At 44.1% G+C, this 22,734-nt stretch overlaps 1 protein-coding gene across 1 annotated transcript in view; it reads right to left on the reverse strand.

Moving 5' to 3' along the window:
* Positions 1-18,359, reverse strand: part of crocc (ciliary rootlet coiled-coil, rootletin) — a 20,749-nt gene extending 2,390 nt beyond the window's left edge. Inside the window, exons 1-35 of the mRNA XM_005741442.1 lie at positions 18,085-18,359; positions 17,616-17,742; positions 17,397-17,539; positions 15,948-16,139; positions 15,790-15,867; positions 15,606-15,697; positions 13,144-13,309; positions 12,937-13,043; positions 12,622-12,849; positions 12,311-12,401; positions 12,145-12,231; positions 11,875-12,060; positions 11,428-11,627; positions 11,135-11,317; positions 10,674-10,818; positions 9,834-9,980; positions 9,333-9,563; positions 8,085-8,278; positions 7,878-8,005; positions 7,615-7,784; positions 7,345-7,524; positions 7,010-7,144; positions 6,752-6,895; positions 6,168-6,406; positions 5,925-6,084; positions 5,655-5,822; positions 5,130-5,553; positions 4,698-4,861; positions 4,477-4,597; positions 4,102-4,265; positions 3,488-3,703; positions 2,487-2,711; positions 2,258-2,407; positions 1,923-2,123; positions 1,233-1,364 (exon numbers count right to left, since the gene is read on the reverse strand). Of these exons, the coding sequence (XP_005741499.1) occupies positions 1,233-1,364; positions 1,923-2,123; positions 2,258-2,407; positions 2,487-2,711; positions 3,488-3,703; positions 4,102-4,265; positions 4,477-4,597; positions 4,698-4,861; positions 5,130-5,553; positions 5,655-5,822; positions 5,925-6,084; positions 6,168-6,406; positions 6,752-6,895; positions 7,010-7,144; positions 7,345-7,524; positions 7,615-7,784; positions 7,878-8,005; positions 8,085-8,278; positions 9,333-9,563; positions 9,834-9,980; positions 10,674-10,818; positions 11,135-11,317; positions 11,428-11,627; positions 11,875-12,060; positions 12,145-12,231; positions 12,311-12,401; positions 12,622-12,849; positions 12,937-13,043; positions 13,144-13,309; positions 15,606-15,697; positions 15,790-15,867; positions 15,948-16,139; positions 17,397-17,539; positions 17,616-17,742; positions 18,085-18,147 (5,781 nt within the window). The 5' untranslated portion in view covers positions 18,148-18,359. The remainder of the gene's footprint in view (positions 1-1,232; positions 1,365-1,922; positions 2,124-2,257; positions 2,408-2,486; positions 2,712-3,487; positions 3,704-4,101; positions 4,266-4,476; positions 4,598-4,697; positions 4,862-5,129; positions 5,554-5,654; positions 5,823-5,924; positions 6,085-6,167; positions 6,407-6,751; positions 6,896-7,009; positions 7,145-7,344; positions 7,525-7,614; positions 7,785-7,877; positions 8,006-8,084; positions 8,279-9,332; positions 9,564-9,833; positions 9,981-10,673; positions 10,819-11,134; positions 11,318-11,427; positions 11,628-11,874; positions 12,061-12,144; positions 12,232-12,310; positions 12,402-12,621; positions 12,850-12,936; positions 13,044-13,143; positions 13,310-15,605; positions 15,698-15,789; positions 15,868-15,947; positions 16,140-17,396; positions 17,540-17,615; positions 17,743-18,084) is intronic.
* Positions 18,360-22,734: the final 4,375 nt, after the last annotated feature.

Below are 22,734 nucleotides of genomic sequence, written 5' to 3' on the forward strand. Positions count from 1 at the left end.
ACACACACACACACACACACACACACACACACACACACACACACGCGGGAAGACAACCAAATGTAAAAGGAGAGGAACAGAACATCTGGAGGAAAGCCAACACGACTGGAGTTTTATGGATGGAGTTACAACAGAGTAAAAAAAATAAATTAATAATAATAATAAAGCATATCGTTTGGAGCGCTGCAGTGAGCCTGTCTAAGAACATGTAAAACAGCTGTCCAACAAGGTCAACTACAAGCTGTGTGTCATTTGCAAGACAAAATGCGGGAAAAGTGAATCATCCTAATGAAAGAAGACGTCACATAAATAATAGTCTAATAAAGTCATGTCCAAATCTGATTCCAGATCTGTGAACTAGAAAAAGTAAATTCAAAGAAATGAAATTATCTGGTATCGAGTCAGACATGAGACTTTTAAAGTCCTCCACCAAATCAGTGATGGTTCACGCAAACAAACCTCCAGCAGGAATCAGGTCACACAACACAAAGTGTTTTCCTCTTTTTAAGACTTCAGCAATCGAAGAATACGCAACAAAAAAAAAGACTCCAAACACGGCCGTTAGCCTCACAGTCTTTAAAACTCTGCAGCGAACGTTAAAGCTTTGGGATTTACTGCGACGGTTAAAGCACATTTCTGCAGCTTGGGAAAAGTTTGGCTTGAATGAGGAGAAAAGAGGAGAAGTCTGAAATGTTAAACCGGCCTGAAATAAACAACTTTAATGAGCGTTTCAAAATTCCTCCAAAACCCGCTGCAGCTTAATTTATTTGCTTGTTTTTGGCATGTCTGTGGTAAATAGAAAAACATAGTTAAGACTTTAGCATCATTAAAATGAAGCTTTCCCAAAACTATCTCATGTCTTTGGTCCAATCGTTTGGTTATCTGTGAAAATTACTCAGATGTCACTTTATGAACTTAAGCTTTACAATATAACATTAAAACTAATCTTGTTTTTTACATCCACGGGAAAAATGTAGATTATTACACAATTATGTCACCTTGCATGTTAAAAAAATCATTTTAAACTCTTTTTAAGCTCCTTGCTCAAGTCGAGAACTCAGGTTTATTTTGTCACTGTGAAACATCTGCTTGGCTTTCTTCTCGCCCGTTCTTTCTGCACAAACCCTCACTTCCAGTAGACGTATCCAGCCACATCTAAGTAAACAAAATCTTTCAGCAGGATTCGGCAGCAGTTTGGTCGTCTTTTGCCTCCATCAGCGGCCGTTCCCTACCTGCAGCATCAGTATCTGCTGCTGTGCTTCCTGCAGCTCCTGCTCGGCTGTGTTTAGAGAGCGATCCAGGCGACTCTTCTCTGCAGACAGCCGCATCGTGCCCTCCTCAGACTTCAGCTTCTGACGTTCAACCTGATGAAAAATGTAACCATGGACATGTAACAACAGCGAAGCAAGCCGTTCAAAACAGGGACGCGAGCTGGTGTGGTGGTGTGGTGACTAAAACACTCATCCAAGATGGTGAACACAGTATGCGAGCGGTGTTTTTGTGCAGTTCTATAGTTTAAGAGACAAAGGAAACACTTTATATTTTTATAAATGTCATATCTAATTCAGAATTTCTGGAAACATTTATTTAAATGAAGGGAAGTAAATATTAAATATTTATTAGAATACTAAAAGAATCAACTTCTCATGTTTTTATAATGATTTATATAAATGATATCATGCAATTAGAATTTGCTTGGAGGCAATTTTGTAGAGGAGCTCGTACTTATCTGATGTTTTTAACATTTTATTTCTCTCAGGCTGTTTTGATATTTTATTTAAAAGTAATTTTAATGCATCAGCGTGTGTGGTGTAGCTATAAGGCTCTGCAGGCCATTTTGAATCTTAACTGGCATATAAATCTAATATCTTTAATGTCAGATGGTCACAAAGAAAACAAACACGTGTTGACACAGCGCTGACCTTGTCCAGTGTGTTTCTCAGTGCGTTCTTGTCTTTCTCCAGCCTCACAGCCTGCCTCTCTGCATCTTTTTTCTCCGTCTCCAGCATGGCGACTGCTCTTTGCAGCGCACGTAGCCGCTCCTCCACAGCGGCCCGCTCTGTCTGAGCCGACTGGGCGCTGCGCTGAGCCTCCGCAAGACTGGCTGAGCGCTGTCGCAGAGCCTGACGGAAGAAGACAGAAATCTATCAAGAACACCGGCCTGAGTTCAGCATTGTGCAGAATCTACTCTTTTACAGCTTCAGATCGGCAGCCCTGCAGGTGGACGAGCGTCTCTGGCGATCTGTTTGTCTCTAACCTCCTGAGCGCTCTTCAGCTCAGACTCTACTTCTTCTCGCCGCAGCTCACTCTCGGTCAGCTCGGTCTGCAGGCTCTGCACGCACTCAGTGAGGGTGGCCGTGTTTCTCCTCGCCTCAGCTAATGACGCTCGGGATGCATCCATTTGTTCCTTAACGGCATAGAATAATTCTCACGTCAACATTCACATCTGAGCCACGCTGTTTGAAGCCCGTTGTTTTCTCCCTCACCTGCAGGAGCCTTCTGTCCTGTTCAGCCATGCTGAGCGTCTTCTGCAGGGCAGCCATACGACCCTGCGTGCTGCTCTGAAGGGCCGCCGCCTCCTGAATCGTCTGGTTGAGAGAAGTGATTTTTTCTCTGAGTAAAGTTTCACCTTCTTGAGATTTGAGCAGAGTCTGGCTCAGCATCTCCACCTCTCTCTGCAGCAGAGCTACGCGGGCTTCTCCTTCAGTAACCTGCAATTAGTACAAAACCAGTTTATTTCAGGCCAAAACAAAAACAACTGTTTTTCTTTTAATCAAATTGAGATTTCAGTGCTGCTTTTTGTCAAATGTAGTGCAGCGACCAGGACGGCAACTATAAAGTGCAGCTGCTGCATAATGCTTTTATTTTAGTGAATAATCACTACAACTAATAATGTTTCCTTGGAAACAGAAACCAGGAGTGAGTGGTGGATTAACTGAAACTAGTTTTCACATATCCACGGTGCGACAGAGCAGAGGCTGCCCCCCAAAGCAAAGCTTTTTATCTCAAGGACATCAGCCCCGGCTGCACGACTGCAGGTCAGCGAGCTGTAAAAAGAAGCTGCAGATCTCACCTGATGTCGACTATGGTTGCGGAGACAGAGCAGCACTGTTTCTAAGATTTCTTTGTGCGCTTTCTGCAAAATCTGTTAATCTAAATCCATCTTATATCTCTTTTATTTAGTTAATGGGACTTTTATGAATTCAAGGTAACTTTTACTGACACTAATTGCTTTTTTTCTTTAGATTTTAAGTTTTTAATTCTGATGTTTTTGTATTTAAGTCGTTGCTTTATTTGTATATGTAAACACTATAGTGTACATCAGTCTGGCTAAATGGCAGACTATAAGAATAAATAACAGCCTTAAATCATAATTAAATGTTCACCAGCTGATCAGTGACATTAAATCTCCTGTATTAGAAGGAAATTCTCAGGCCCAACTAATCACATTAAGCTGATCATGAGTCATAAATAAACAGCTCTGTACCTGTTTGACGAGAGAGTCGCGGCGCTCCTGGGAGGCCTGACTCTCAGCCTCTCGGTCTCCCAGACTCAGCTTGAGTCTCTGCAGCTCCCCCTCCAGACTGCGCCTCCCCAGCTCCACCCTAGTGGCGCGAGCTTCAGCTGCCTCTAGCGCCTCCCGCAGGCGCTTCCTCTCCACCTCCAGGCGGATCTCGGCAGCACGCTGCTTATTTAACTGATCCTGCAGAGATGGATGGAGGAGAAGGGTCATATTAAGTCTACGTTCACTTATGTTTGAACAGACAATTAGAAACAGAGAGGAGCCACAGCTCAACAATCTCCTTGTCTTCTCAATACGTTTGTTCTAAAAAATACAACAGATAAAAGATTCACTCAGTAGCACACACAGCCCAGAAGGTGAATCATTTTGAAAGGTGCTGGTATTAAAAACAAACATATGGAGAGCTGGCAGGGGACTCCACAGGTGGTGCAACACTGAGTGTGCGCCAGCATCTGTTGTTATTACATTTGTCGACAGTGCACGCTTCCAGTTATTGCCCTTCTGTTGCGCTACCATATGTTGACTGTAGCCGAGCTGGGATCACTGCTGTGTGAGTGACAACACAAAACATGGAGTACCTGTATGTGCTTCTTATCCGTCTCAGAGGCCTGCAGCGCTCGCTCTAAATCCTTCACCCGGTCGCCGAGAGCTCGCCGCTCTCTGTCTCCTCTCCTCACCGCCTCCTCTTGCTGCTGGAGCAAAATCTGGGTGGTGGTGAGGCGCTCATCCAGTCCACGCTTCCCTATAATGAGACATCCAAACAACACAGCCTGCAGTAGATTATCGGACTTAATTTTAATTCTACTCAGAAATGGGTTTTGGGCAGCTTGCCTTCATTGTGCAGATGAAGGTTATTTCAGAGTTTGACACAAGCAGACTGTTGAAAGCGAAAAGTTTCCCTGAGCTCATCTAAAATCTCCTTCTTTCTAAACAACTTGGGTAAACTCTCTAACCTTCTTGGTACTCCTGCATGGAGTACTGCAGCTGAGTGAGTCGACTCATAGCAGAGTCCCGCTCCACCTTCAGCTCCTCCAGCTCCCGCTGCACGGCCCCCAGCTGACAACGGACATCATCCTTCAAAATTAGCAATAAACAAAGACTTGAGCTACACAAACAAAGAGATTATCCTCGAGTTATTATGTACTGTCATTTTTGTGCCGCGCAGCCCCGTTACCCTCTCTTTCTGTGCATCACGCAGCTCCTGGAGGAAGTCTCTGAGACCGCTTCGCACAGTCTCGGAGTCCAGCTCTGACTGAAGAAGAGGCACCGGTGTATCCCCTCTCTCAGGAGATACAGCGCCTGAGCCCAAAGTATTGTCAGGGGTGCTTCCTCGAATTTCTGTACAGGAGAAACAGAAAGATGTTACGCTGAGATAGCTGAAGGAGTGAAGGAGGGTTCTTATAATGCTACAGAGACAAGACCAGCAAAAAGTAATTCCTCATGTTATTCGTTATGAGTGTCAGTAAGCAGTAATTTTTTTCTATAATTATGCTAAAATTTGAAGAGTCTTGGAGTCATTTTTTATCAGAGTGATGAAACATCCTGTCCTCGAGCTAAATACACTTTGCAACAATAATGAAACAAAGGCCTCGTGTTTGCTTCTCACCTTTAGGAGGCGACAGCGAGGAGCGCAAAGGTGAGACGCTGTGGTGGCGTGACATGCTGCCAGGTGATGTGGAGCTCCCTCCTGGGCTCCTCCCCCTGGGTCCTCTGCCACTCGCTCCAATGCCCAGCGTCCGCGTCAGCGCCGACTGCAGGCTGCTCAGACGAAACTCCAGGTCCCTCCTCGTGGCTTCGGCTCGGGTCAGCTCTGACTCAGTGGCGGCGAGCCGGCCCTGCGCCTCGCTCAGCTGCAGGCTGCAGTGAGCGGCGGAGTCCTGGGCCGTCTGAGCACGCAGGGACAAGTTCTTAGCTTCGTCCTGAAGCTTCTTCTCGCAGCTTCGAGCCTCCTGCAGCTGAGCGGTCAGCTCTCTCTCGCAGCTGCGCCAGCCCGACTCAGACTCAAGCAGACGCTTCTGAGTCATGGAAAGCTGCATTAACATAAAAAAAGACAGAAGAGACAGCAGTGACGCACTGAAGACAGCAAGATTAACAAAGAGCTGGAAATTTCTTCACTTTGCTCCATTCTCACTTCTTTCTTGAGGGACTCTCTGGCTGTTTCGGCTTCAGCCAGCTTCTGTTTGAGGGTGAAAACCTCTTTTCCTCTCTCCTCGTCTCTTTGCTCCTCCAGCGACAGGCGAGTCTGCAGCTCTGCCACCTCCCTCTCCTTCTGCTCCTTCTCTCCATCCAGGACCTTCAGCTGGAGCCAGACAAAAGGAAAATTTACATTTAGAGGCAAAACTGTGTGCAACATATTTCCCAGGTTCTGCTCAGATGTGAGAGAGATGACTGCATGCCTGACCTGTCTGCGGAGCTCCTGCAGCTCTCGCCGAGCCTCCAGTCGTGATCTCTCAACTTCTCTCAGGCAGCTCCGCAGCTCTGTCACCTCCTTCTGAGTGGAAGACAAATTCTCCTCCAGCACAGACAGCTTTTGCTCCTTCTCCTCACATTGTCGCTTCACACTAACAAAACACACACACACTGCTTACACATCTCATCTACTCTGTGTCTCTGTCCCTGGTTACTTTGCCGATCTCATGCATACCTGATCCTTTCAGTTTCTGCACTTCGCAGAGTTTCTCTCAGGTAAGTATTTGATTGGCTGAGAGCCTCTCTCTCCTTGGTGACATCACTGAAGCCACGGCGCAGCTCTGTGCCCTCTCTCCTGTAGCTCTCTGCTGAGTCCTGAGTTTGGTTCAGGCGGCGTTCAGTCTCCAACAAGTCCCGCCTCAGCTGGTCTCGGCTCTCCTCTGTGGCTGCGAGGGCGGCTCTGCACTGCTCCAGCTGGTGGGTGAAAATCAGATGAAATGAGGTCACTGGACAGAACATTTGTTTGTTTCCAGCATGAAAACAAATTAATTAAACTGTTTTATGTTTTCATATTTGACCTCTGCCCATATCTACAACCTTCCACAGATGCAAAAAAGTTGTAAACACTGATGGTCAGTGGCAGATTCTCCTCGCTTTGATCTTCTTCTTATAGCAATTTATTTTCTAACTTCTTGTTTCTCAAATCCGTTCAAATGTGGGCCATCAAGTCATGGTTCGGCACATCAGTGGAAACCAGGTATATGTTAGGATGTTGGTATCTGATATTATGCATTTTGGCTCTTGTAGAGGATGATCTACCTCTTTGAGAGCGATGTCAGCACGCGAGCGGAGATCAGTACATGTCTCTTGTAGACTGTGGAGCTCCCTCTCACGAGCGGAGGCTGCATCCTCCAGCTGAGAGCGAAGCTCCAGCACCTCGCTGGTCAGAGCGCCAACTCTGATCTGAGGAAAACAAACAAGGTGATGCTCTAGTTAATCTTTCATTCGTGCCTCGACAACAGCAACAAAATACAAATCAGGACAGGAAGTGAAACCCTCCACGTTTCCTCCCGTCACCTGTTCCTGCTCTTTGTAATGAGCTGCTTCTCTGGCCACTCGCTCGGTCTCGAGGGCTGCAGCTGACAGTTCAGCCTGCAGGCTGGAAACCCGCTCAGACAAAACCGTCTTCTCTGCTTCCTTCAAGGAAAGAGCCTGGGAGGACAGAAAATGTCTGGTTAACACTAAAACAAAGTTTAAAAAGGGGGGAAGGAACAGCCTGAGCCATGCTGGCATTTCTAACAAAGACATTATTTTAAGAAATCTGTTTTAAACCAAAGATTTAAATGACACATGCTATCTGATGTATAAACACAGCTCTAGACGCTGAATAGTTTCACAGGCTGGGATCAGACCTGTTGTTTCTCCGTCTCAGCCTGGAGGAGACACTGATCTCTATCGTGCTGCAGAGTCCGCATTTCATCCTGCAGCTCCTCTTTTTCTCTCTTTGCTCTGCTGAGCTGATCCTCCATCTCCTGCCTGAGCTTTCTCAGCGTGACCTCATGCTCCATCAGCAAGCTGTGCCGCACAACTTCCTGCAAAACACCATGATGACATTCATCCAAGTGTAAAAACATTCATACAAATAGCATTTAAACTAACAGTGATCCACTGAACCCACTCACCTTTTCTGAGACCAGTCTCTCCACCTCCTCCTGATGCTCAGAGGAGGCCTTGCGCAAGGCCTGCTGCGCCTCCAGCTGTGCCGCATTTAAAGTCTGACTCAGAGTCTGCTTCTCCCGCTCAGCCTGGGCCAACGCAATCTCCCCGTCTGAGCGAACGCGCCTCAGTTCAGCTGGAAATCACAATCAGGAAAACAAATACAACGCTTTCCTGTTATTGACCAACTTTTATTATCTTTAATTATAAAAAACACGTCTCCTCTCACCTGCAGCCGTCTCACAGCGGACTCTGAGGGTTTGGTTCTCTGTCTCCAGCTGCTCTCTGCGAGTTTCCACCTGAACGAGCTGCTGCTGCACTTCGAACAGGCTGGTCTCCAGGGACTCACGCTCCGACCTGCAGGTTACAACCACAACTTACACACACGTGCACTGAGCACTTTTGAGTAATTAACCAAGTCTGAAACCAAACATGCCTGAAAGCAGCCAGTTCCTCAGACAGCATGGCGTTCTCCCTCTCAGATGCTGTCAGCTGAACCACGAGGGCCGCTTTGTCCCGGGCCAGCTCTGCCTGACTGCGGCCGACCTCCTCCAAGGCCACCTCGTTCCTCTGGCCTTCTCCTCTAGCGAGACTTAACTCAGAACCCAAAGAGGTCACCTCGCCACAAAGCTGTCGAGTACAAAATGATGAGGTCAGTTAAGTGACCTCTGTGAGCCAAAAGCTCAGACTTCAGAGTCCTATAAACACCCAGTTTCTGTTATGTCAGTTGTAAGAGATGTACTTGTCACTGTCATTTAAGGCCCACAGCTCTCTTTGCAAAGTTCAGCCAATCAGAGAACGGCTTTCAAAAGCCTTAAAAAGAGAGGAGCTGAAACACCTTCATACTGTTATATCAGACAGCTTCATGGTTTATATCAAGGCCCACTTTTATTTATAATTAGTGTGAAGTATATGATGATTCAAAAACAGAAAAGGTACTGCATGTCACAGCGTCGTATGTGAGCGGTCTCTCATCAACCTTGCAAAAACCAACCTGCACACACCGGACACACGTCTCTCCTCTGCTGCGTTCTTCTGGGTTTCAAAGTTTAACCAACAGTTTGTCTGATTTAAAAACTTTCCTTTTTTAAATGTGTTTTTAAAATAACTGAGGCGAGAAATCAGCCATGTGGTCGTATTATCTGCCTTTATTTTTGGGTCATTCAAAATAACGCTTTAGGCCCATGTTGCAAACAACATGGGCCTAAATGGGTGTTTTAAATATTTTAAATTCGTCTTTTGGGGTTTATAAAAATGAAGAGTCATAGTTAAAATGCCAGATTTTGAATTCTGTTTGCTTCGACTGCTTTTTCACCAAGCTTTGGTAATAGACCGGTGTTTTCCAAACAGGAAATATCTTCCAGTGTTCTCTTATTTACAAGACAATGTGCACAGGAATGCAACATCCATCATTCAAGGCACTGGTAAAAATAAATAATTGAAATGGGTATATATTTGTTTTTTGTTAAGTTGCCTAATAATTATGCACAGTAATAGTCACCTGCACACACAGATATCCCCCTAAAATAGCTAAAACTAAAAACTACTTCCAAAAACATTCAGCTTTGATATTAATGAGTTTTTTGGGTTCATTGAGAACATGGTTGTTGTTCAATAATAACATTATCCCTCAAAAATACAACTTGCCTAATAATCCTGCACTCCCTGTAATGTGTAGTTGTACCTGGGTGACTTTCTCCTGCAGCTTAAGTCTCTCAGCCCTGAGACTCTGGAGCTCAACCTCGATCCCCACACGGCTTAGCTCGGCGTCCTGCAGCGACTGCTGCAGTGTGATGCGGGCGGACTCCAGCTCGAGCCTGTCCTGCTCCAGCCGGACCAGCTCATCTCTGATGGTCAGCTTTTCCTGCTCAGCGTCGCGTTTCTGAGTCTGCAGGAAGGCTTTCTCCTCCTCGAGCTTAGACACAGAGGTGAGAGCAAGTCACATTAAAGGCCTGAAAACCTCTCTTAAAATCTAGAACAGGTTTGTTTATTTTACTCGGCTGGGATGGAAAAGGGTGATGACGCACACCAATCACAGTTTGGCAACACCTGAATTTGAATCTAACTACATTACTCTGTTTACACTGGCATTAACTCTCGTCCACAGAGACACAAAAGTATTTCATATCAAATGGGCTTGAAACTACATATGTGGAGGTTTTAAATAGCACTGCAGCTCCCTTACCTTGAGGATGTAGGTGTTCAGGGCTGCTTTGTCCTGTGCCAGACCCTCGTTCATGCTGCCCATCTTTGCCAGAGAGTCTCTGAGAGCTGCATCCTCAGACTGGAGCTTGTTAAGCAGCAGACAGAGCTCCGTGTTTTTGCTCTCAGCCTGGAGGGAAGAATCACGGTCAAACAGGTGCTATTTGTTTAAGCAGTCGGGCTATTGCACCACAAGTTTATCTGAAAGTTTTCAAGAATAACTGAATAGAATGTCTGACTAAACTTAAAAACATAAAGTCTTCTGAGTTTTAGTTACATCAGACAGCTCACGTGGAGGCAGGAGCTCCAGAGGAGTGCTGCTTCATGACAAACTATTCAAAAAGCTGAAATCTGTGTCACAGACGACATGTACAGTCGTACAGTCAGCGCTTCGAAAGGGAAACTCCTAAAAATATATTTATGAGGTCAGCTGCAAAAATAATCGTATAACTCCCCCTTTCGGCGTTACAAAGCTGCTGTCTGAGGGAAAATATTTAAAATACTTGATTTACTGATATTTGCAACACACAGTCTAACATTACATTTAGCACTGAAAGAAGCATGCTCTATTGTTTTTGGGACACTGCTACTAAATCTGCACCTTAATATCATGAACACTTCCACCACTCGTTTTGCCTTCATTAACTTTCTCGCATGAAAAACCTTGAAACTGACAACTGAATTTTAATGGACTAACTTTAATTTCCTCTCAACAAATACATCCAAAACAAAAAAGTGGCAGAGTGTCCCTCCCTTGCACTCTGGCAGTACTCTAGCAGCGCTTCACCTCTGACAAATACACAGACTATTACTATTTTCTTACCCGAGCCAGCGCCTCAGACAGCTGTGTTTTTTCTTGCTCCAGCAGCTGCCTCTGAACCTCCCCCTGCTGGTGAGTCTCCCTCACTGCAGACAACTCGCCACGCTGAGCAGAAGCTCGACTCTCGCTCTGATCCAACTGCTTCTGTCTGTTTGAGGCAACACGTGTTGTTCACTGAAAATCAGGCAGGACTCTTGGTGTGTATCTGTTAGTGTGTGAAGCTTGTTGTTCTGTTGCAGGAAGGGACGACTGGACAGCACAATAGTTGTGAACAGAGTCAAACTTTTACACAAAAGCTGTAAATGAGATGTTGGGGCTGTACAGGGAGGAGTTTGTTAATGACTGAGATGCTTATGTAGAGGAAGCTGATGCAGATCTTTTGAATGGCACACTGTGAGCATGTGCAGCGTGTGGATTAGTGCCCACATCACATTCACTTAATCTCTACGAATTAGCCAGCTTACACCCTCAGCGCCTCTGCCTTCGCCCGGTCTCTCTCCTGCATGGCAGCCTCCTTCTCCTCCCTCTCGTGGTCTCGCTCTCGCTGCACGGACGCCACGGTCAGCTGAAGCTTCTCGCAGTCCATCTGCAGGAGCTGGCTGCTGCTCTGCGCTGCCTGCGCCGTCTTCTCCAGGCTCACCTTCTCGCTGCAACATTCACCACATGTGTGTGTGTGCATGTGAGAATATAATGCAGAGTTGAGGATAAATGCACTGTTGGGTCTCGAGGCGGGTTTTGTAGGTGAAGTTTGGCAAACCTGGCCAGCGTGTCTCTCTCCTGCTTCACACGGTCCCGTTCTCGCAGCGCGGCCTCTCTCTCTCTCTGAGCGGCGTCCCTCTCCCGCTGCAGAGTTTGGCTTCTCTGTTCTGCGTCTCTTTTAGCCGACTCGGACTCAGAAAGCTGTTTTCGTAACTGCTGCACAGACGACTGAGCAGAGAGCAGACGGCTTCGAACATCCTGCAAACACAACCGGACAAGTAGAGGGAATGATGATGACGGTGTTACAAGGATACAGCACCTACAACATGAAAGATTTTAAAGTCTCACCACAGATTTTAGCACTTAATGTCTGAGCTTCATTGATTTTTAAGTCGTTTAGCTTGTCTTAAACATCCAGAAAAGGGGGGCAAATAAAATCGGTGACCTCTATCAGAGAGTTCCATGTTTGTGTACGGTCCTTTGTGTTTGTAGATTAACATGTCACCTGCAGCTGGAGTGTCTTGTTTGTGACTGCAGAGCGGAGAGCAGACAGCGCTGCCTCTGGGAGAGGAGACAGCGAGGAGGGTCGAGTGGGAGAGGACGGCCTTCGAGGGAAAGAGTCACGAATCAGAGCCCCAGAATTGTCCTGATCTGCTTCTGACGATGACGACTCTCCGTCTGCTGAAACCGTCTGTAAACGCAGGTTAAAATGAATCCCTTCCATCTGGGTTCCCACTGAGAAATCAGCTGATGTAAAAATGTGTGTGTTGTTTACCTGAGCGATGTCCCGCAGTGTGTCTAACAGCGTCTCAGTGTGAGTCCTCATCATCTGCATGTCAGTCTCATCACTGCCGCTCTGCTCCTGAAGGGAAATAATTCACATGAAGCACATGAAGCGGACCAGTATGAAACCATTATGGCCTCCGTGACTGCTGTCTCACCTCGAGCTTCCTCGTTAGTGTCGCAATTTCTCTGTCACGCTCTTCAATTTGTCCCTTTAGTCTCTCCCCTTCTCGCACCAAATCGGACAACCTGAGAACGAAAACAGACAATATGAAATTCAACTCACACGGACGGTAAAAAGGACCTTTAGTTTTGCACTTTGAGTCAGTTCTTGTTGTTTTAAATGAAAAGTGCTGGAAGTCTTCCTGCTGTTACACAATGGGGACTTTTACTAGCTCCTCCTGTTGGACAGCTCGATTAAAAACAACTTATACGACTGTAAGCCTGCAGGACGGCTCGGCACCCTGACCTGACGTTGAGCTCGCTTCTCTCTGCGTCCATCCTGCTCTGAAAGCTCATCATCTCTGCCACTCGACCTCTCAGCTGCTGCTCCAGCTGAACCCTCAGAGCTTTCTCCTGCTCCAGAGCCAGAACTGCTCCTCCCTCCCGACTTTGCAGCGTGGCACACAGACCGGCCCAGGACACCTGAGCAGAGTGGGACGTCCGAGCCAGCTCATTACGCATATCTGACAGGTCCCTGCGGGAGATTGGAGAGAGGCGGGAAGGAGTGAGAGACAAAACACGAGTCAAAAGATAAAATAAGACTGAGGAGAACAAAGTTTACCTTTCAGTGGCGCTCTTCATTTCGCAGACATGCCTCCTGAACCCGACCACTTGTCGCCACAGTGTCAGCAGTCGGCTGTGCTCGCTGCTGAAGTAGCTGTGGAAAGACTGAACAGGAGGCCAAAGGAAATTAAAACGAGTAATAATTATTCTGAATTCATGCTTTCCTGAATTTCCTTTTAATATTTGGGAAGCATCCCTCTCCCACCTCTTCTTCTCTCCTCCAGTCAGACTCCTTTTGCTCTAGCTCCTCTCTGGCTTTTGTCCAATCAGCAGTGAGCCTGCGGATATCCTGGCTGAGAGCCTCGTTGGCCAAACCAGCCTGCTCCAACTGCTCTCTCAGCATTGCATTCACTGCAGACAGACTGCTGCTCCTGAAGTCACAACATGGAAACACTCAAATATAACACACGCAGTTCAGGCTGAAGCTGTTTACAAAGAAAGTGGTTAAATAAAACGCAAAGGAGAAGATTGATCAGGCCTGCAGATGTTTGGTATAATACATGACTGAATTCATGAAATCCTCCTTAACTAGAGTCTGCGTGGTTTAAAAAAAAAGCCGCCCAACCCCAAAATCCCTATGTTTTTGGTGTAAAAGTTAAAGTCAAATTACAACGGAGCACAATCACAGATGAGCTCATGACTCATTCCTGTAAAAATAGTTTTGGCTGCATGTGCAAAAATGTCTCACAAAAATCTTCAGTCCCTAAATAAAAAGAGTTAAAAATAATAACTCAGTGGACTAACTGGCCAACAGCTTATGTTGGCAGTTAGATAACTATTCATATCTGCTATACATAGGCCATGAAAATACGCTGTTCCTGCATGAGTGCAATACCATCTATATCAATTCTGTCCATCGATCCTTACAATAACAAAACAAAACAAGAATAAGTTGATTAAATTCATTTTTAAAGACTGTTGCATATGTAAAATTAAAGTAATAAATCCATATACATTTATTTGCAGCTTCAAAGGGAGCTATCATAGTGTGATGTTCCCAAAAGCAGAATTTGATCTCAGAGGACGACCTTGCTGAATTTAAGTTTTTTAAATAAACTGCCGGTGCTCAAGTTGCACTGAGAGCATTGTAGAGTCAGTGCAACCCTAGCTGTGGCTCAGGAGGTTCAACTAATAATTGGAAGGCAAGATGTGGGCAAGATGATGAAATGAACCGAAAACTGTCCTGGATACAGCCACTGAAGTGTGAGTGTGATAGAGACAACACGCTTGAAGTGCACAAAATAAAGCACTGTATGAATGCTTGTGGTAAACAGACTTATACAGTCGTCTTCTGCTCATACTACTCAAAGTGCTGCTACATCATAGGCCACACTTACATTAATAAAGCTTTTTGTCCCGCTCTCTTAAACACTTTTTAACAATCACACAGACACACACAGTGCCTCTATAGTGCAGCAGTCTCTGGTTTGATCCCAGCAGGAGTCACAAGTCATTTTGGGTTAAGGACAGGCGTCTGGTGTAACAAATCTGCCTAATGAGACACGCGTAGAAACCTGCTAAGCTGCTTCCTTGTGAATAAAGGAGCAGACAAAAGTAGCTTTACCTAGCTAGCACACTAATTTAGACACATTTCAACACTGGGACTGAACCCTGACCCTCTGATTAGCAGACATCTCACTCTATCCCCACAACCACAGCTGTCATAAATGTGGGTCACAGTGTAAATGTGTTATTTAAATACCAGTTAAATAATTTCCTCTTAGACTTTGCTAAAAAAAATAATAATAATAAATTTAAAAAAAAAGTTTGACATAAAAAAATGGTGTTAGTGCAGGTTTTAATGTTTCTGTTTCTATTTATGGGCTACGTGCCACAATTCTTTACAATGACACTTATTAAGCCACTGCTAGCTGTTTTAACAAATTAAAGGCCAATTTCCAACCTAACTTTTATCTTTAAAACTCTTGAAATAGTAGTTGTAAAACAGCTAACTGATCATCTGCAGAGGAATGGCTTATTTGAAGAGTTCCTGACAGGTTTCAGAGCTCGTCAGCTTTAGTGGAGGTTACGAATGATTCTGATTTGACATCTTAATATTGTACATCATTTTACTACAGAGATTAAAGCACGCTGTAGGTATTACAGGTACTGTGCTGAGGTGGTTTGAATCATATCTATCTCATAGACTCCAATTTGTTCATGTAAATGGTCCTCTTCACACACTGAGGTTAATTATGGAGTTCCACAGGATTCAGTGCTAGGACCAATTCTGTTTACATTATACATGCTTCCCTTAGGCGAGGTATAGCATACATTTTCACTGATATGCAGATGACACACAATTTTATCTATCCATGAAGCCAGATAACACACACCAATTAGTTAAACTGTGTGAATGTCTTAAAGGAGCAAAGATCTGGATGACCTCTTCTGCTTGTAATTTCAGATAAAACTGAGGTTATTGTACTCAACCCTAAAAATCTTAAAAGCATGGTGTCTAACCAGATGTTTACTCTGGTTGATTGTTGGGTTTTTCTCTCTAATATTGCAGGATCTCTACCTTTTTTTGATTTGACACTATATAAACAATATTGAATTTTCTCTGAGTTATCTCTGGTTTGTCTGCACTACTACTTTTCAACAGTCTGAGGACGTTACAGGTTTACAGCTAAATCATTTTATGTCTCTTCTCTCATGATGCATCACCTTTGTTGTTCCTCCTCCAGACGGATTAAAGCATCCTCCAGGTTGCTGCTTGCTTCATCTTGATGGCGACCATTCGATGTTTCGCTGTGACCCTAAAATCAAAAGATGACCATGGACATATTATTTTTAACCTGTGCATAAAAATCGGCTTCCTTATGTTTACAGTAAACTCGAGGTCGCCTACACTGTTTTTCTCCAACTCAGATGACTTCTCCTGCAGCGCCTGATCCAGATCACCACACCTCTTTTTATACTGAAGCACCTGAAGGAGCAGGAAATAACACCAGTAGTCAAACCTCATCAATAACAACTTAACAGAAGAGGGAAATAAAACAGACGCACCTTGGCCTGCAACTTCTGCACGAGCTGCGCCTGCCTCTGCTGCCCCTCCTGGTATGCGGTGAGTTTGCGCTTGTAGGCCGCCTGTTCCTCGTCCAGCCGCCTGCGCAAATCCACATTCTGCTGAGCCAAGCTGCGTGACTCTGGTGAATCGTGGTCTTCGTCCCCTGTTTCAAAACGCAGCGCCTGCTCCAGCTGTGGTTTTAATGAAAGGTAAGAGGCAAGGGGTCGGGTTTAATTTCACACTTCTTCACGACAGATCTGCATGGCACTGCCAAGTTTGGACTGCATCCAAAAATACCTATATACATGTTCTCAATGAGCTAAGTACTTGAGATGGGAACTATTTTCCAGACTTTAAAACAGAATTTCCCCAAACCATCTCACCATTTAACAGCTGTTCTGGACAGCTTGTGCGTACACTGATGGCACTGGTACAAAACACATCCTGATCATTTCCCGTGAAACCTCTCATGAATGCATAAAATGAAGGAAAATACTACATTTAAACTACATAAATGGAGGTCATAGTACTTAAGAAATACTAACTTTGTTTTCAGCCACATCTTTCTTTCTATGCTGTATAGATGTTCACTCTTAAATGAAACTCTTCACAAGAAGGTTTGTGGATTATTTTTTGTAACCTGATCGTGACATCTGGACAGAGGCACATCTGCTGAGTTTATAAATCATTTTTTGGCACTTTGAACAGCACAGGGTGAGCGCCATTTAGTTCCGTTATATTTAAGAGAAAGCTGACTCACATACTAACATATATTCCAGCTGCTCAGTACTACAGAGTGTCTGTATCCCAAAGCGGAGACCAGTTATTACTTTAAATACACTTTTGAAATGAGTCCATTAAGTTATAAAAGGTGGACACTCTCCTTTAAACTGGTTGTTTTATGTGTGACATTAAAGCAGCAGGCATCTCAACAGCCTACAAGAGTAAAATATACATATATAAATTTATTTATTCTTTAAAGAGAAAAGATTCCTTTGGACGATCTCCGGCACAGTTTCTTCGTGCTTTAGGAAGCAGGCTGCAGTTATTCCTTTTGTAATGTTAAACCCACCCCAAATGAGCCGTAGCACCCAACTCACCCACCCACCCAACACTGCATCTCCCCTCGCCACTGAAGCCCCTGTTTACAGTCACCCAGGGTGACAGACGCCATGGCAACATTCCACTTCAGTTGATTCCAGCCCCCATCACCTGGGAGACGAGCAAATCTCAGACAAAGGAAGGACCCAAAAAAAAACACATAAATGAGGAAAAGGGAATGTGGCACGGTCCTCAGCTTTAAATGTGTGTAAAGCCAGAGCACCTGAAGAGTGTTTGAGCTTGTCGCAAGAGATTAACAGGCTATAATGATTCCATCCACCTCTCAACCTATTCTACCAAAATGACCACTAAGTGCTGTTTGCAGGCATCCTGGAGACTTGCCTTACCCTCTCACTGATTGCACCGTACTTGATGGCGAGCTCGTCTCGGTCGGCTCTGCTGTGTGCCAGCAGGTCCTCCAACCTCGCCAGTTCCCCCTGCAGTACTCGGTTCTCCTCCTGGAGGGACATGACCGAGGACATGGCCCCTGCTGCTCAAAGAAAGGCCAAAGTCAGGCAAAGACGGCACTGAGTTGATGTGAAGGAGAGAGGACTGTGGCAACTCACCGTTGTCGCTGAGGTTCTTTGTTACAATCTCTCGCACTCGTGCTGGCAGACATGTAGGGGGGGCATCAGGTGAAGGACCCCGGACTGTCAGCCTCTTCTCCTCAGACAGAACGCTCTCCTCCAGCCTCTGGTGGAGGAGGACAGGCGCAGCCGTTTTTATTTAGTTTGTGACGTTTAGAGAAAGATCAGCAACACAGAGCTGAGAAACTATGAAATAAGGCTGTAAACACAGAAAATCCCAACACATGACAGAAACCGAGTGATCACAATAATGTGTCTGAAAAGTGCCACAAACCCAACGGTGCCACGACAGGCACAGGACCACGACTGCTGCGCAATAGATACACAAAACTGCTCCCAAACAGAAACAAGCGCATGCACGCCCCAGATGAGCCGCTATTATTTGCCCCACACCTGCGTCATTTAATGAAATGATCAAGTGAGCTGGAGCGGGCCCGGCGAGCCTCACCTGGATCACAGACTCCAGTTTACTGCTGGAGTCGCTTTCTGCGGAGTTTTCCGCAGCGCTCATCGCACCGGCAGGTATTTAAAATCCTCCGGGTAACAGGATTAACTCCGAATAAATGCTACGTCTTCACGGTGTCAGCGATGGTCTGTTGCTTTGCAGCAGGAGCGGGGAAATGAAACAGTTGTGAATCTTAGCTGCTTATTTGGTATGAGCCGACAAAGTTTAGTCGCAGAGGAGCAGTGCGCGTCCGTCCCGTCGCCTCCTCCTCCTCTTCCTCCGGGAGGCAGAGATTGAGGACAGCAGGATTAGCAGGTTTTAAAATGCACACCCCCACCTCCTCCACCACACCCCCACTTCTCACATTCAGAGCCCTCCACACGTCACTGATATCCAGCTACTCTCGAGCCTCGCAGTTGAGAGAAGATACCGAACAATTAACCTGATTTTTGTGACGTCAGTATGTTAATATTGATTCAGATAGTTACGGCACTCCTGAGCCCACCGAGAGAAGCAGCAGATATCTTTAAACTCCTTTACGGCGTCGTGCCAAAAAGTGATCATCTGCTAAAAACACAGACCGTCTGTTACAACTGACTTGTTGACCCAAAATCTGTGAAACATCTCTCATTTAGGTAACTTTTATGTAGCCTTTATTTATCCAGGTCAAAGGTCTCATTAAGACTAAAAGGTTCTTTCAGAGTGACCTGTCCAAGATATGAGCCTTTCATAAATCATGTTGACTACAGTCTATTTACCAACACAAGCAAAGAATGGACTTTACTAAAAAAAAAACAAAAAAAAACAACCACAGAAACAGCAGCAATCACTTTTTGAATATGAGGGTTTAAAAATAAAAACAAACAAACAAACAAAAAACAACAGAGCATAAGCTTCTACCAAAGCGCTGGAGTTTACTCTCTAATTTCCTGTTTCGATTAAGCATAAGTAGTGGCAGTGCAGCTGTTACTGAGTGTTTTTAAGGATCTTTTTAAATTAATAACTAAAATAGAAATAATTAAAAATATCCTCCAGCTTAAGGGGTTAATTAAAAGTACAAAATTATTGCCAGTCAAAGAAGCAGTTATAACAAATAACATCTTGTCACTGCAATAATATTATTATTATTATTATTATTATTAATCCAGATAATTTGTGCCACTTCTTAGTTTTAATGACACAAAAAGGATCAGATCTATCCATTTACACTTGTATTATACTTTTACATGTTAAGTGCTCTGCACATGGATGTGTGTGTGTGACTTTTTTATGTCTTTGAAAAGTTGTGACTGTCACTTAAATGGGAGAATAAGGGTTTCATATTTTCCTCTGAAATGCAGTGAAGTAGTCTAAACACGACATAAAACATATTTAAGGTCAGTAGTTTTAAAAAAGTGTTTGGACAAGTCCAGACAAAACCAAATATGCTGCCTCAGTCAGTTTCAGTTTTCCTTTTAGTGCTGTTCAGTATTTTTGGTGTTAGGGTGATGACTGTCATCACAGTTTGGATCTGCTTCATAAAACTATGAATACGTGTTTGCAAAATCAAAAAAGGGAAGGTAAAAAATGTTATCTTGATACAGCTTTACACTAGTGGGTTTGGGGTATTTCTTCATTTCTGAAGGGCAGGGGTACATCCAGAGGGGGCAGCATGACTGAATCTTACTGATACCCCCCTCCCACCAATGCAATCAGACTACAATACTGTAAAACCCACAGCGTGCACTGGATGAGAGCATGCACAGTTAGTACATTTACTAAAATACTTTACTAAAGTACCGTTTCACAGATCTACTTTATTTTATTTATTTTTTATTTATTTATTGTAGTCACTTGGATGAGTGACAAAACATTTCTCCCACTGAATACGTGGGTTGTAACAACATTATGGTGTATCCACAGTTTTCTTCACTTTTGTTCCTGCTCAGGAATTTTGGGGGAGCAAAGAGGTGACATCTTCTCCATTATTATATCTTTACATTCAAGCAGCTGTAATGGGAATAATTCACAAAATCACAAATATTTCGTATCTTTACACTTGACTTTGTTTTCTGCTTCTCCTTCTTCTTCTTTTAGCGTTTAAACATTTTTAATTTGAATACATTAGCAACTTTAGCACAAAGTTAAACAAAGCATCTGCTTTGTTGTTTGCTTTGTGACACAGGCATTGAAGATGACGGGGTGTGTGCTGCACTGTGTGGCGTTTGAATTGTCAAGGTTACAGACAAGAGGATCATTGTGTCAATACCAGACCCCCCACTCTGCCTTAACCCAGCTCTCCCGCTCACACTCCATTTGCATTTCTATGCTTGTGAGTACTTTCTCTTACAGTACACATTACCATCCCTCCACCCTATAACCCCTGAAACCACACAGGGCCCTGGGGGAGCGAGTACTACCAGATTAAATGTCCTTAAAAAGGCCCAATACAAAAGGACTTACAGGAATAAACATCAAAACTCAAAGTTATTACAGCTTTATTATTATTACAGGGATTTCCCCCCAAGTTTCTGAGTTTTTCTATTTTCATCAAGTTAGATTTCAGAGTTGGTCTTTTTGTTTAGTTTAGTTTTTAGTAATTTGACTCTTACTTTTAATTTTGTAAATTCATTATTATAATTTTAAGAGTATTTGATAGGGGCATGTTTTTCAGAAGTTCTGAATAGATGTTGCAATACAAACAGCACTTCCCAAAGGATGTTGATTTAGTGTGTTAGACATCCCAATGCTCAGTAGACTGTAATAACACGGTAATAACATTGTTCCAGACGGTTTTTCCCCCTCAAAAAATCTCTAGCTTTGATTTTATTTCCTTTAATTAAAAAGTTATTTTGTTTTTTTTAACAACAGTTTCATTGGACTGTAATGACTTTGGTGAATGCTGACTTAAATTTCTGAATGAGTGAAATTTAAACTTACAGGAATAAACAACAAAACACTGATGTGTTGTGACATCATCAGTCATGCTGTCACGCCTGACACCCGTTCACCGACCACTTCATTAGGCACACCTTTTTTAAGGCAAATGTCTAATCAGCCCCATGAAAGTAATTCAGTTTATTGAGCCACATAGACACGGTCAAGACGACCTGCTGATGTTCAAACGTGGCATCAGAATGGGGAACAAAGGTGATTAAAGTGACTTTGGATGTGGCGACAGAAACTTTTGATCTCCTGGGATTTTCCCTTAAAACCATCTCTGGGATTTAAAAAGAGAAAATATCCAATGAGCAGCACTTCTCTGGGAGAAGATGCCTCATAGATGCCAGAGCTCGGAGGTGAATGACAGGAAGGCAACAGTACCTCCAATAACCACTTGTTCCAACCAAGACATGCAGAAGGAGACAGGAGACACTGCTGTCAGCTAAGATCACCAGAAATTAAAGCAGCTCTAAAGGCGGGGGTCCCGCACAAGCAGGGTGTACCTAATAAAGTGGCTGGCGTAAAACCATAGTATTCTAATCTGAAATAAATGAAAGATTTTCATTTCCCAGGAACGAAAAGTTCAGTTTAAACTTATTCATATATTTGGCGCCCCCTACTGGTGTGACAGGAAATAACTGGTACTGACTTCAGTGAAATTAAACCTTTAAAATCGGTCGTTTTGCGCAATTGATCATCCTGAATCTCCAAATGCGAACACACCTCCAAACTGTCCGCTCTTCCCCACACGTTAAACAAACGGGACTTCATCTGCACCGACCTTAAATCACTGATTTCCTGAGCAGATGCCTCTGCGCTTCTCGTTTATTATGTGCATATAAAGGAGAACACGGCCAAACGATTCATCGCCAACATCCTCTTTAAGCACAGAAACCACCGACATCCACAAAGACACGCCCAAGTTTTCAAAAGTCTGAGGAGTTGGAGGAGTTGGAGGAGGGAGATGGTTGCACGTTAAGCCGCGCAGCATCCAACCAAAATTAAACGGAGACTTTTTTCGCCCCCCCAACCATCACAGGAGGAGATCGTGACTGCTGTGGAAACAAGAGGCTGAATATAAACACCATCTACACCTACATCATGTCGTGTTTGCTGCAGCTTTAGCAGTGAAAACATCCGCTTCCCTGTCTGATAAACATCTCTCCTCGGCTGCTCGTTCTGCTCACCGTTTTCCTGCCGTCTCTCCATTTCTTCTCTGCGTGGGCTTTTTACACAGCAAAAGCAGGCACGAAGCTCATCCCGGCACTTACAAACGGACCGTCAGCTCCCTGCACGCAGGGTCGCCTTGTTTCGAAATCTTCTCCATGCTTTTTCCGGGGAGGGACTTCCAGTTCATACAGATCAGCGGCGGGTCTATCATATGATCACACCGAGCTCCATAACGCGCTGGCATTTTGAATGAACGCTGTTATTCACTCAAATAAACGAGTATCTTAAAAAAAAAAGTGTGTGTATGTTTTAGTGTTTTATGTTTTAGTTTTTAGTGTTTTTTTTAAGTGTTTTATGTTTTAGTGATGCAGATGTTTATCGTTCAAATAATATCTAAAATCCGAGCATTTATCCAAGGTTAAAGAATTTAACCACTTCATTATTTTATTTCAAAATATCTTATAAATAATAATTTTAAGTGAACAAAATAACACTTTTAACTATCTAAAATCCAGTCATATCATCATATCCAATGCTTAATTTAAAAAATGAATTAAATTA

The sequence above is a fragment of the Pundamilia nyererei genome, unplaced genomic scaffold (genome assembly GCF_000239375.1).
Source record: "Pundamilia nyererei isolate P.nyererei 1_Seehausen unplaced genomic scaffold, PunNye1.0 scaffold00110, whole genome shotgun sequence".
NCBI classification, from domain to species: Eukaryota; Metazoa; Chordata; class Actinopteri; order Cichliformes; family Cichlidae; genus Pundamilia; species Pundamilia nyererei.